We start from the raw sequence: 12,247 nt of genomic DNA, 5'->3' as shown, positions 1-12,247 counted from the left end.
CATTATAGACAATGTTATAAAGGAAGATGACATGCATTTATTGTGTCATAAAATGCATGTCATAAGTTTATGACATGCAAATGCATGTCATCTTCCCTACTTAAAAAAATGGAACACCTTTTTTATCTTCTTTTCCTTCTATTTCTTTCAACTTTCTTTCCTTTCCTTCCTTAAGTGGAACTCGTTAACTAGGCTTTAAGGAAGGAAATGAAAGAAAACGGAGGATTGGCAGGGGAAGAAAATACTATTTTTCATGAAATATTTCCTCTCGGTCCTTTTTGGGATGAACGTAAGGGAAAGCAGATGGAAGGAAAGGCAACTTCCCTTTCTTTCTGTTCCTCTCCCATGAAAATAAAAAAATAAAAAAATAAAAAACAAACTCGACAACATGGCGTTAATCAAAATGGAGTCAAGCTCGACATGTCATCATACCCACTACGTGTGTGTGACTCCTCCCTTGGCTGCTATTCAATCTATGAAAGGAACTTGGGGGTTCGGTATTGGTCAACTCGGACCAACTGTTCTTGGCGATAACAATTCTTATTCCATGTATAACTTCTTAGTTCAATATTTCAATTATTTTTGAACTGGGTATCCAATTGTATTAACCACCTATTGAACCTGGATAATACTATAACCATGTACATATACTTGATTGCCAAGGAAATTTCAATGTAGCATTTCATATAGTTTTTATTTCTCAACCAATTCATCTATCTACATTCTATAAATAATATTGTTTTCATTTTAGATCCAAAAGCTTTTTTTTTTTAACATTTAATTTGTTATTGGTTTAACATTATGTGTGGGCATCTATAGTTCTGAACATCCAAAACCATGGTATTCCGTAGTTGTTTTCAAGTGGCTCATCTCATGAAAACCCTAAACACTTCCAATCGACATAACTTTTCCATTTCAAGTCCAAAAAGTTGATTCTTTTGCATTTCATTCTTAGTTGTCGTGGATCCATATAGGAACATCTAAGATACTGATATAGTGCACTAAAAACTGGATTTCGTTGCCATTTCCTAGTAATTATTTACATGTTCACTTTTCTTCATTTCGCTAATAAGTTTCATGTATGAACCAAGACTCGCGTTTTAAGCATTTTTACATTTTATTTAAGGAAAACATTAAAAAAATAAGGAAAACCTTTTTTTGTTTTCTTTTCTTTCCGTTTCGTTCAGCATCCATTCCTTTCGGTCCTTAAGTTGAACTCCGTAACTAGGCTTTAAGGAGGAAAGAGAAGGAAACGAGTGATTGATAGGGGAATAAAAGACTAATTTTTCATGAAATCTTTCCTCTCGAGCCCATTTGGGATGAATGTAAGGGAAAGGGAAGGGAATGAAAGGCAACTTCCCTTTCTTTCCGTTCCTCTCCATTAGAAAAACACAACAACATGGCTTTAATCAAAATGGAATCAAGCTGGACATACCATTATACCTACTACGTATGTATGAGCCCTCCCTCGGCAGCTATTCGACTTATAAAAGGTGCTTCGGGGTTCACTCAGACCGTTTGTTATTGGTGATACCCATTCTTATACCATGCATAACTTCCTTATTTCAACACCTTAATTATTTTTGACCTGGGTACCTAATTGTATTAACCGCCTATTGGAACCAGGGTAATACTTAATCAGGTACATAAACTCGATTGCCAAAGAAAGTTCCATGTATCATTTCATATATATTTTAGTACTCAACCTGTTCATGTATCTACATTCTATACATAATATTGCTTTCATTTTAGTTGCAAAAGCCTATTTTTTAACATTCTATTTGCTTTTCGTTTAACATTATGTGTGAGCATCAAGATTTCTGATTCCGAACCAAGGTTTTCCGTAGTTTTTTTCAAGTGGTACATCTCATAAAAACCCTTAACACTTCCATTTGACATAACTTTTACATTTCAAGTCCAAAAAGCTGAGTTTTTTTTTTTTTTTTTTTGCATTTCATTCTTAGTTGATCCATATAGGAACAACTAAATTACTTATACAGTGCACTCAAAACTGGTTTTCATTGCCATTTCCTTGTAATTATTCACATGTTCACTTTTCTTCTTTTCGCTAATAAGTTTCATGTATTAACCAAAACCCACATTTTAAGCATTCTTACATTTTGCTTAATATTTACAACCTTACTTTAAGGATTTAAACTCGCATCCAAAAATCATTTCTTGTTTGCAAGTGTTCGTATGCCACATTCTATCTTGTTCCCCTTTCATGTACCTTTGCATTCCTATATGCCTCTTAAATTTTGGGGTGTTAAATACGTGACCTACATAAGTGTATAATGTCAAAGGGAAGGAAAGTGTCCGGATTAGTTAGAATCGTAAGGAGGTAAATGTTTAATTATGGAAAGTTGGCAAGAACCGAATATTTTACTACGCAAATGCTTATAAAAATAAATAATAATTGAGTAAGTAAACGATCAATGCCAATTTAGCAAGTGAGGTGCGGTTTTTCTTTTTTCTTTGGAATCTTGAACTTCTCCAAATTTGGTAGATCTATCCACCAGAATGGTTGGCGGTATAATCTTAGGCCTGCTTGACCGCCGTGCATCACTTTGAAAATCAAGCTCCTCGTTAGTTCTAGTTCATAGAAAAAAATTGAATTTCTAACGAATGTAAAGTCAGTTGAAGCTTTAATTTTATGTTTTAATTGGTGAAATATAGGTTTGGAAACAAATTATTTTACCTGCTTTCCTAATTATTCATATTGGTGCTGGATATATTTTCTTGTGTACCGGCCCAAAATTTAATTGTTTTGGATTGGTGAATAATGTGCACTAGGAAATTAAGTTAAGGTGGATCTTTGAATTCTTATCTTCCAACCAAATAATACGGATATAATTTATTTCATCGAATTACAGAAATTCTGTTTATATTTTCCACTTTTACTATCAATAACTAAAATTTATAACTAACCTACGAGTTTTTGCATAATTATGAAGAACCTACTATGTTTCATTTGTCAAAGACATAAACAAATATGCTTTCTATATATTAAACCCTCTTAATTAGGAAAGTCGCAAAGTCTCATCCCCACATTTTCATATCTTAAGACAGCTCAACTCTTATGTACAGATGAGAAGTTGAGCTAACTCTCCCAAATCTAAGAAATTCCTACCAACTCACGTACTTCACACTATTCCCAACATCCCACGTCCACTATATAAATCCAAATGAACACATGTACCATTTCAAGCCATCTCGAATTAACTTGTTAGTTTCTAATATCTACCTTTTGCAACACCATGGGACGTTCTCACCTAAATTCCGTAATCCTGATTCTTTTTTCAGTCAGCTTAGCATCATTTAGCGGGAACATCATTGCTGAGGCACCTAAACTTGCAGAGATCCCTGAGCTTCCTGTGGTTCCTAAGCCTGAGCTTCCCGTGTTTCCAAAGCCTGAGCTTCTGGTGCTTCCTAAGCCTGAGCTTCCTGTCATTCCTAAGCCGGAGATTCCCGTACTTCCTAAACCTGAGCTTCCAAAGCCTGAGCTTCCGGTGCTTCCTAAGCCTGAGCTTCCGGTCGTTCCTAAGCCTGAGCTTCCCGTGGTGCTTAAGCCTGAGGTTCCCGTGGTACCAAAGCCTGAGATTCCTGTTCTTCCAAATCCCAAGCTTCCCGTGCTTCCAAAGCCTGAGCTACCTGAGGTTCCAAAACCTGATGTTCCTGTAGTTCCAAAGCCTGCTGAGGTTCCTGAGTTTCCAAAGCCCACGTTTCCCGTCATTCCGAAGCCCACATTGCCAGAGTTGCCTAAGGATTTTCCTATCCCTTCCGTTACCCATCCATAAAGTAATGCTTTTTGCAAAGCTAGATGTCTATTGCTTCATCTTACAACTGCTACTTTTAGTACCTAGATCTCTGTGGAATGCTGATGAAGTTTGGATGATTATTTATTTGTTTTCAGGGTTATATATATAGTATGGTCATTTATACATGTATTTCATTAAAATATTGATTACTACATGTGTTTGATTTTTGTATACGAAATGTTGCTGGTAGCAATTAATGTCACCAACCAGGATCCATAAATTAAAGGTTTTCAATTTATAAGCTGAAAACAAATCATGAACAAATATCACCCTTTTCTATAATTAATCAATTTGGAAGGAAAAGGAATGGAAAATGAACATTTATTTGCACTCAAGTAATTGCACACATTGTTCCTGCAGTGAGATCTATTTCACCATGGTGCATCAGGCCCTTCACTCCACCAAAACACTAAATTTAATCATCAAATTGAATAGGTTTACAGAATCCGATAAATACTTCAGTCCACAGTTGTGTCAAAAAAATCAAGAGACATATAAAAATGCTATTCGCAAGGCAAATGCCCTTATGTGATTAGTCAACTTCAAAAGACTTTGTACTCGGTACAATCTAGCTGTACATGTCTGGGATTGGTATTCTTTTAAATGCTGCGCTTTTCCTGCAGCACCGTGAAGATGATAGTATTTGTTTATCGAATTCCCCATCATCAAAGATCAGTGAGAGGTTGTGGTCAGATGGCATGGCTGCTATGATAAATTTATTTGTCTATACTTTTGGCAATAACATTGACAAGATGCTCAAAACCGACCAAGAGGCATGTTTGAATCTGACTTCACCTAGCAATATGACTAAGTTCAGCCTGCCATCTTACTGTCCTTAGCTGATGAGATGATTTATGAAGTCGCAGATGAAGAAAATGTCTCTATGGTTGACACTTGAGAGTCTGTACAAGACAAACTTCTTAACGAACAAATTACTATTGAAGCAACAGTTATTCTCTCTACGAATGAAGAAGGTAAAGTTCTTGAAGGACCATTTTGACGTGTTACTGCAAGTTGCCGCAAAACTTATGGAAACACTCTGGATGGCCAAGAGTAGGTAAAACATCACTCGCATATGGTGATTTTAAAATGGTCTTAAAATATAGTTTTCATCCAATAATGAGAGTTTATGTTACTAAAACATGTGCGGATATGCATTTGGTGCGAAATTAAATTTAGTTTAAAGCATAGTGAGGATATTACAATGGATCTCAAAACATAACTACAAGTACGATATTACATCTATATCATCTTCTAAATAACCAAGCATCCTTCTTCATCTCTAACATGTCAGAATATAGCATAAGGCGTGAGAATGTCTCGTGAGAATACCCGAGTGCAACTCTTCAAGAGTAAAGGATAATGACAGTCGTCTATACTTGCAGTTGAACCTCCAAAATACTTTAAATCAACAAAACATCCCAATACCCTTAAAGCGGGTTCATATAATATCATTGACTTCTGAAAACATATCAACATATTAGTTTCACAACATTAGTAGAAATGCAATGCCTATGATCCTAAACCCAATTTCCATGTCCATCCGACAATATACTACAAGGTTTGTACGTCCACATAACATCGTATCGGTTATATAATTCTCCCTACATAACATGGTATCAGTCATACATGGCTTCGTGGGTAGTACACAACCCACCATGTACAACCTTACCAACATAATAACATAATAGTTGACTTGTGGACCATTGCACATGCCCACTCAAAGGGTATCTAACCACTTTACGCATTGTGGTGATTAATATCCATACATGAAACCAATCACAACGCATAATAATAGATTTTGGTATTGTGGAGTCACCTAGGAATCACCTAGGGATGGGTTTTTTAACCGAAAAAACAATTCGGAATGAGATACGAACCTGTTGGAACTGGTTAGTGGTAATCGGTTGGGTTCTCTGCTCTTAGTTTATGACTTATTCCACTTCTGTTTTTTCGGTGTCTGGTCCGGTTCCGTTTCGAACACTTTCTTAAACTGCACATTTTTGTAGCACCCCATCTTTCAATAACTTCAAATTCATCCCTTGGAGATTGAATTATGTCATGTTTGGCCCTTGTTTTGGAAAGAAGTGGCAAAATTGTGATTTTGGAAACTTGAGTAGTACGCTGGGTGTACATGTGAGTACGCTAAGCGTAGTAGGGCGTGCCCTAGTACACTGGGCGTACACATCTGTATGCTGGGCGTACGAGTGCCAGAGTTAAACCTTAACTTTTAGGGTTTGTGGAGTACTTAAGAACCTTCTGGACCATTTCCTCTCATCTTTTCCATCCTCCAAGCCTTTGATCCATTTTTAGCAAACCCTAGTCCATAAGAGAGAGTTTTAGAGCCTAAAGTGTGTTGGTGATGTGATTGAATGAGAAGAAAGAGCATCAAGGAGTCAAGGAAGGAATCAAGCTTGTAGATCTGAGGTTGTCACCAGCTCAGGGAGCTTTAGAAGGTATAAAGCTTCTACCTTTATGCTTGAATTGTGTAGATCTTGTTTTGGCCAGTTTTTGGTATCCTTCTTCTCCCAAGAGTCCCAATATTGTGCATGCTTTTCTTTGGTCGAGTTAAGTTGTCCTTTCAGAACATAGGATGCGTCCTAAGGCATAAAAATGAGGTCGCTTGAGCTAGTTTGGGCCTTAGTTCATTGTAGGAGGTCTTAATGGGTTAAGAACATGTATTAAGCATTTTCTGGTCGACCAAAGTCTTAAAGTTTGAGACTTTATGGTTCTACAGCACATTTGAGTAGTCGATCTAAAGTTTGAGCTCAAGTGATTAATCCATTAAGCACTTATAGAAGGTTTAAGTTTTGCACGAGTACACCCCGCGTAAGCTTCTGTACGCCCCACGTTCGGAGTCAATCCCCCGTAATGGGTCTATGCAAGGCAAGGTACGCCCAGCATACCGAAGGGGTACGCCCCCCGTAGGTCCCCTGATTGGATTTTAGATTTTGGGCTTCGGGTATTGGGCCATCTTTTGGGCTTTGATACTTGGGCCCTAATGGAATGAATAGATAAGTGTGTTTTAGGGCTAAGTAGAGGATCGCACCTTTGGACAAGGCCCAATAAGGAGTTGGGCCCAATTTGGAAAAATTGGCCAAGTGTAGGCTTGAAGGGGCTTGGGCCTTTGGATCAAGATTTAGGTTTGGCCTACATGGGGTTGTGATGGATCATCTGGGGTTTTATGGTTTGGGATTTTAGCTTGATAGATCTTCTTGAGTGAATGGAACTAGGCCCAATTTGGAAAATTGAGCCACAATTGGGCTAAGAGTTTCTTTTGATATTGGACCTTTTGTCATCTGCTTTGGTCCTTCGCTTTGGGCCAAGTTTGAGGAAGGGTAAAAAGGTCTTTTACCTGTTTATTATACTCATTATATGGGTTAGTGGCTAAATGCTAATGATTGTCATTTTGGTATCTTCTAGCAGATCTGCAGCTAGAGGCTATACATGGACTCAGCTATTGTTAGAGTGTTGTCTTGATGATGATGGTTTGGGATCTGGCAGTCAGCAGTTAGGGATCGTCTGTGTGTTTCGGTAACACGAGGTGAGTTTTCCTTATTGTACTAACAGGGACGAAGGAACCAATGTTGTCCCTTTGGTTGATATCCTGAGATTGTTGATATGCCGAGTACAGAATAGATATGCATGAGTATGCTAGTTATGGATATGATAGTCTGGTAGATCTGCAGGACTGCCTGTGATATTGTCTGATTATCTGTATAGGATATTATCTGTTATATGTTTCACATATTGTGTGGGTTGGGTTGAGGGTGTACTTCTTTGTGTTGTAGCCAACAAACCCTGGAGTATTCGAGATATGAGCTGAGGGCTAGGGATGGCATGCCATACTTATACTGAGGACTCATTAGCATACCATATATGACTTGAGGGCCAGGAAGGGAATGTCAGACTCATACTGAGGGCACATTAGCATTCCAAATATGAGCTCAGGGCCAGGGAGGGCATGCCAGACTCATACTGACGGCACATTAGCATTCCAGATACGAGCTGAGGACCGAGTAGTACGCCTGAATCGTACAGAGGGCTTGAGGGTATTGGAGCAATCCATATATGAGCTGAAGGCCGGGAATGGCATGTCAGACTCATACTGAGCGCTCATGGGCATTCCAGATACGAGCTGAGGGCTGGTTAAGGCATGCTAGACTCATCCCCACATTTTCATATCTTAATTAAGACAGCTCAACTCTTATGTACAGATGAGAAGTTGAGCTAACTCTCCCAAATCTAAGAAATTCCTACCAACTCCAATACTTCACACTATTCCCAACATCCCACGTCCGTTATATAAATCCAAATGAACACATGTACCATTTCAAGCCATCTCAAATTAACTTGTTAGTTTCTAATATCTACCTTTTGCAACACCAAGGGAAGTTCTCACCTAAATTTCGTAATCCTGATTCTTTTTTCTGTCGGCTTAGCATCATTTAGCGGGAAAATCATTGCTGATGCACGTAAACTTGCAGAGATCCCTGAGCTTCCCGTGGTTCCTAAGCCTGAGCTTCCCGTGTTTCCAAAGCCTGAGCTTCCTGTGTTTCCAAATCCTGAGCTTCCGGTGCTTCCTAAGCCTGAGCTTCCTGTCATTCCTAAGCCTGAGATTCCCGTACTTCCTAAACCTGAGCTTCCAAAGCCTGAGCTTCCGGTCGTTCCTAAGCCTAAGATTCCCGTACTTCCTAAACCTGAGCTTCCAAAGCCTGAGCTTCCGGTCGTTCCTAAGCCTGAGATTCCCGTACTTCCTAAACCTAAGCTTCCAAAGCCTGAGCTTCCGGTCGTTCCTAAGCATGAGCTTCCCGTGGTGCTTAAGCCTGAGGTTCCCGTGGTTCCAAAGCCTGAGATTCCGGTTCTTCCAAAGCCTGAGCTTCACGTGCTTCCAAAGCCTGAGCTACCTGAGGTTCCATAACCTAATGTTCCTGTAGTTCCAAAGCCTGTTGAGGTTCCTGAGTTTCCAAAGCTCACGTTTCCCGTCATTCCGAAGCCCACATTGCCAGAGTTGCCTAAGGATTTTCCTATCCCTTCCGTTACCCATCCATAAAGTAATGCTTTTTGCAAAGCTAGATGTCTATTGATTCACCTTACAACTGCTACTTTTAGTACCTAGATCTATGTGGAATGCTGATGAAGTTTGGATGATTATTTATTTGTTTTCAGGGTTATATACATAGTATGGTCATTTATACATGTATTTCATTAAAATATTGATTACAGAATGTGTTTGATTTTTGTATATGAAATGTTGCTGGTAGCAATTAATGTCACGAACCAGGATCCATAAATTAAAGGTTTTCAATTTATAAGCTGAAAACAAATCGTGAACAAATATCACCCTTTTCTATAATTAATCAATTTGGAAGGAAAAGGAATGGAAAATGAACATTTATTTGTCACTCAAGTAATTGCACACATTGTTCCTGCAGTGGGATCTATTTCACCATGGTGCATCAGGCCCTTCACTCCACCAAAACACTAAATTTAATCATCAAATTGAATAGGTTTACAGAATCCGATAAATACTTCAGTCCACAGTTGTGTCAAAAAAATCAAGAGACATATATAAATGTTGTTGGCAAGGTAAATGTCCTTATGTAATTCGTCAACTTCAAAAGACTTTGTACTCGGTACAATCTAGCTGTACATGTCTGGGATTGGTATTCTTTTAAATGTTGCGCTTTTCCTGCAGCACCATGAAGATGATAGTATTTGTTTATCGAATTCCCCATCATCAAAGATCAGTGAGAGGTTGTGGTCAGATGGCATGGCTGCTATGATAAATTTATTTGTCTATACTTTTGGCAATAACATTGACTAGATGCTCAAAACCGACAAAGAGACATGTTTGAATCAGACTTCACCTAGCAATATGACTAAGTTTAGCCTGCCGTCTTACTGTCCATAGCTGATGAGGTTATTTATGAAGTCGCAGATGCAGAAAATGTCTCTATGGTTGACACTTGCGAGTCTGTACAAGTCAAACTTCTTAACGAACAAATTACTATTGAAGCAACAGTTATTCTCTCTACGAATGAAGAAGGTAATGTTGTTGAAGGACCATTTTGACGTGTTACTCCAAGTTGCCGCAAAACTTATGGAAACACTCTGGATGGCCAAGAGTAGGTAAAACATCACTCGCATATGGTGATTTTTAAAATGGTATTAAAATATAGTTTTCATCCAAAAATGACAGCTTATGTTGCTAAAACATGTGCGGATATGCATTTGGTGCGAATTCAAATTTAGTTTAAAGCATAGCAAGGATATTACAATGGATCTCAAAACATAACTACAAGTACGATATTAAATCTATATCATCTTCTAAATAGCCAAGCATCCTTCTTCATCTTCTAAATAGCCAAGCATACTTCTTCATCTCTACCACGTCAAAATATAGCATAAGGTGTGAGTACACTAAGCGTACTAGTTCGTGCCCTAGTACACTGGGCGTACACATGTGTACGTTGGGCGTACGAGTGCCAGAGTGAAACCTTAACTTTTAGGGTTTGTGGAGTAGTTAAGCACCTTATGGACCATTTCCTCTCATCTTTTCCGTCCTCCAAGCCTTTTATCCGTTTTTAGCAAACCCTAGTCCATAAGAAAGAGTTTTAGAGCCTAAAGTGTGTTGGTGATGTGATTGAATGAGAAGAAAGAGCATCAAGGAGTCAAGGAAGGAATCATGCTTGTAGATCTGAGGTTGTCACCAGCTCGGGGAGCTTTAGAAGGTATGAAGCTTCTACCTTTATGCTTGAATTGTGTAGATCTGGTTTTGGCCAGTTTTTGGTATGCTTCTTCTCCCAAGTGTCCCAATATTGTGCATGCTTTTCTTTGGTCGAGTTAATTTGTCCTTTCAGAACTTAGGATGGGTCCTAAGGCATAAAAATGAGGTCCCTTGAGCTAGTTTGGTCCTTAGTTCGTTGTAGGAGGTCTTAATGGGTTAAGAACATGTATTAAGCATTTTCTGGTCGACCAAAGTCTTAAAGTTTGAGACTTTATGGTTCTACAACACATTTGAGTAGTCGATCTAAAGTTTGAGCTCAAGTGATTAATCCATTAAGCACTTATAGAAGGTTTAAGTTTTGCACGAGTACACCCTGCGTAAGCTTCTGTACGCCCCACTTTCGGAGTCAATCCCCCGTAATGGGTCAATGCAAGGCAAGGTACGCCCAGCATACCGAAGGGGTACGCCCCCCGTAGGTCCCCTGATTGGATTTCAGATTTTGGGCTTCGGGTATTGGGCCATCTTTTGGGCTTTGATACTTAGGCCCTAATGGAATGAGTAGATAAGTGTGTTTTAGGGATAAGTATAGGATTGCACCTTTGGACAAGGCCCAATAAGGAGTTGGGCCCAATTTGGAAAAATTGGCCAAGTGTAGGCTTGAAGGGGCTTGGGCCTTTGGATCAAGATTTGGGGTTGGCCTACATTGGGTTGCGATGGATCATCTGGGGTTTTATGGTTTGGGATTTTAGCTTGCTAGATCTTCTTGAGTGAATGGAACTAGGCCCAATTTGGAAAATTGGGCCACAATTGGGCTAAGAGTTTATTTTGATATTGGACCTTTTGTCATCTGCTTTGGTCCTTCGCTTTGGGCCAAGTTTGAGGAAGGGTAAAAAGGTCTTTTACCCTGTTTCTTATACTCATTATATGGGTTAGTGGCTAGATTCTAATGATTGTCATTTTGGTATCTTCTAGCAGATCTGCAGCTAGAGGCTATTCATGGAATCATCTATTGTTAGAGTGTTGTCTTGATGATGATGGTTTGGGATCTGGCAGTCAGCAGTCAGGTATCGTCTGTGTGTTTCGGTAACACGAGGTGAGTTTTCCTTATTGTACTAACAGGGACGAAGGCACCAATGTTGTCCCTTTGGTTGATATCTTGAGATTGTTGATATGCCAAGTACAGAATAGATATGCATGAGTATGCTAGTTATGGATATGATAGTCTGGTAGATCTGCAGGACTGCCTGTGATATTGTCTGATTATCTGTATAGGCTGTTATCTGTTATATGTTTGACGTATTGTGTGGGTTGGGTTGAGGGTGTACTTCTTTGTGTTATAGGCAACAAGCCCTGGAGTATTCGAGATATGAGCTGAGGGCCAGAGATGGCATGCCATTCTCATACTGAGGACTCATTAGCATACCATATATGAGCTGAGGGCCAGGAAGGGAATGTCAGACTCATACTGATGGCACATTAGCATTCCAGATATGAGTTCAGGGCCAGGGAGGGCATGCCAGACTCATACTGAGGGCACATTAGCATTCCAGATACGAGCTGAGGACCGAGTAGTATGCCAAAATCGTACTGAGGGCTTGAGGGTATTGGAGCAATCCATATATGAGTTGAAGCCCGGGAAGGGAATGTCAGACTCATACTGAGCGCTCATGGGCATTCCAGATACGAGTTGAGGGCTGGT

The 12,247-nt window shown here is 39.3% G+C and overlaps 1 protein-coding gene and 1 pseudogene across 1 annotated transcript; both read left to right on the top strand.

The window, feature by feature from the left end:
- The first annotated feature begins 3,217 nt into the window (after nucleotides 1–3,217).
- On the top strand, nucleotides 3,218–3,943 carry LOC145072539 (uncharacterized). Its single transcript, XM_079018985.1, has one exon. It carries the CDS (start codon nucleotides 3,258–3,260, stop codon nucleotides 3,795–3,797), a length of 540 nt encoding a protein of 179 aa, XP_078875111.1. The 5' UTR covers nucleotides 3,218–3,257; the 3' UTR covers nucleotides 3,798–3,943.
- A 453-nt stretch (nucleotides 3,944–4,396) lies between these two features.
- LOC145076496 (uncharacterized) lies at nucleotides 4,397–9,055 on the top strand (annotated as a pseudogene).
- The last annotated feature ends 3,192 nt before the right edge of the window (nucleotides 9,056–12,247 follow it).

The sequence above is a fragment of the Lactuca serriola genome, chromosome 9 (genome assembly GCF_051521515.1).
Source record: "Lactuca serriola cultivar US96UC23 chromosome 9, Lser_US96UC23_V15, whole genome shotgun sequence".
Classification (NCBI taxonomy): domain Eukaryota; kingdom Viridiplantae; phylum Streptophyta; class Magnoliopsida; order Asterales; family Asteraceae; genus Lactuca; species Lactuca serriola.
The sequence above is the reverse complement of the archived record's forward strand: the minus strand, read 5'-3'. Positions and strand labels throughout refer to the sequence as shown.

Bases quoted from the DNA above. Each gene is read 5' to 3' on its own strand.
- LOC145072539 (XM_079018985.1), top strand. From the start codon at position 3,258: ATGGGACGTTCTCACCTAAATTCCGTAATCCTGATTCTTTTTTCAGTC.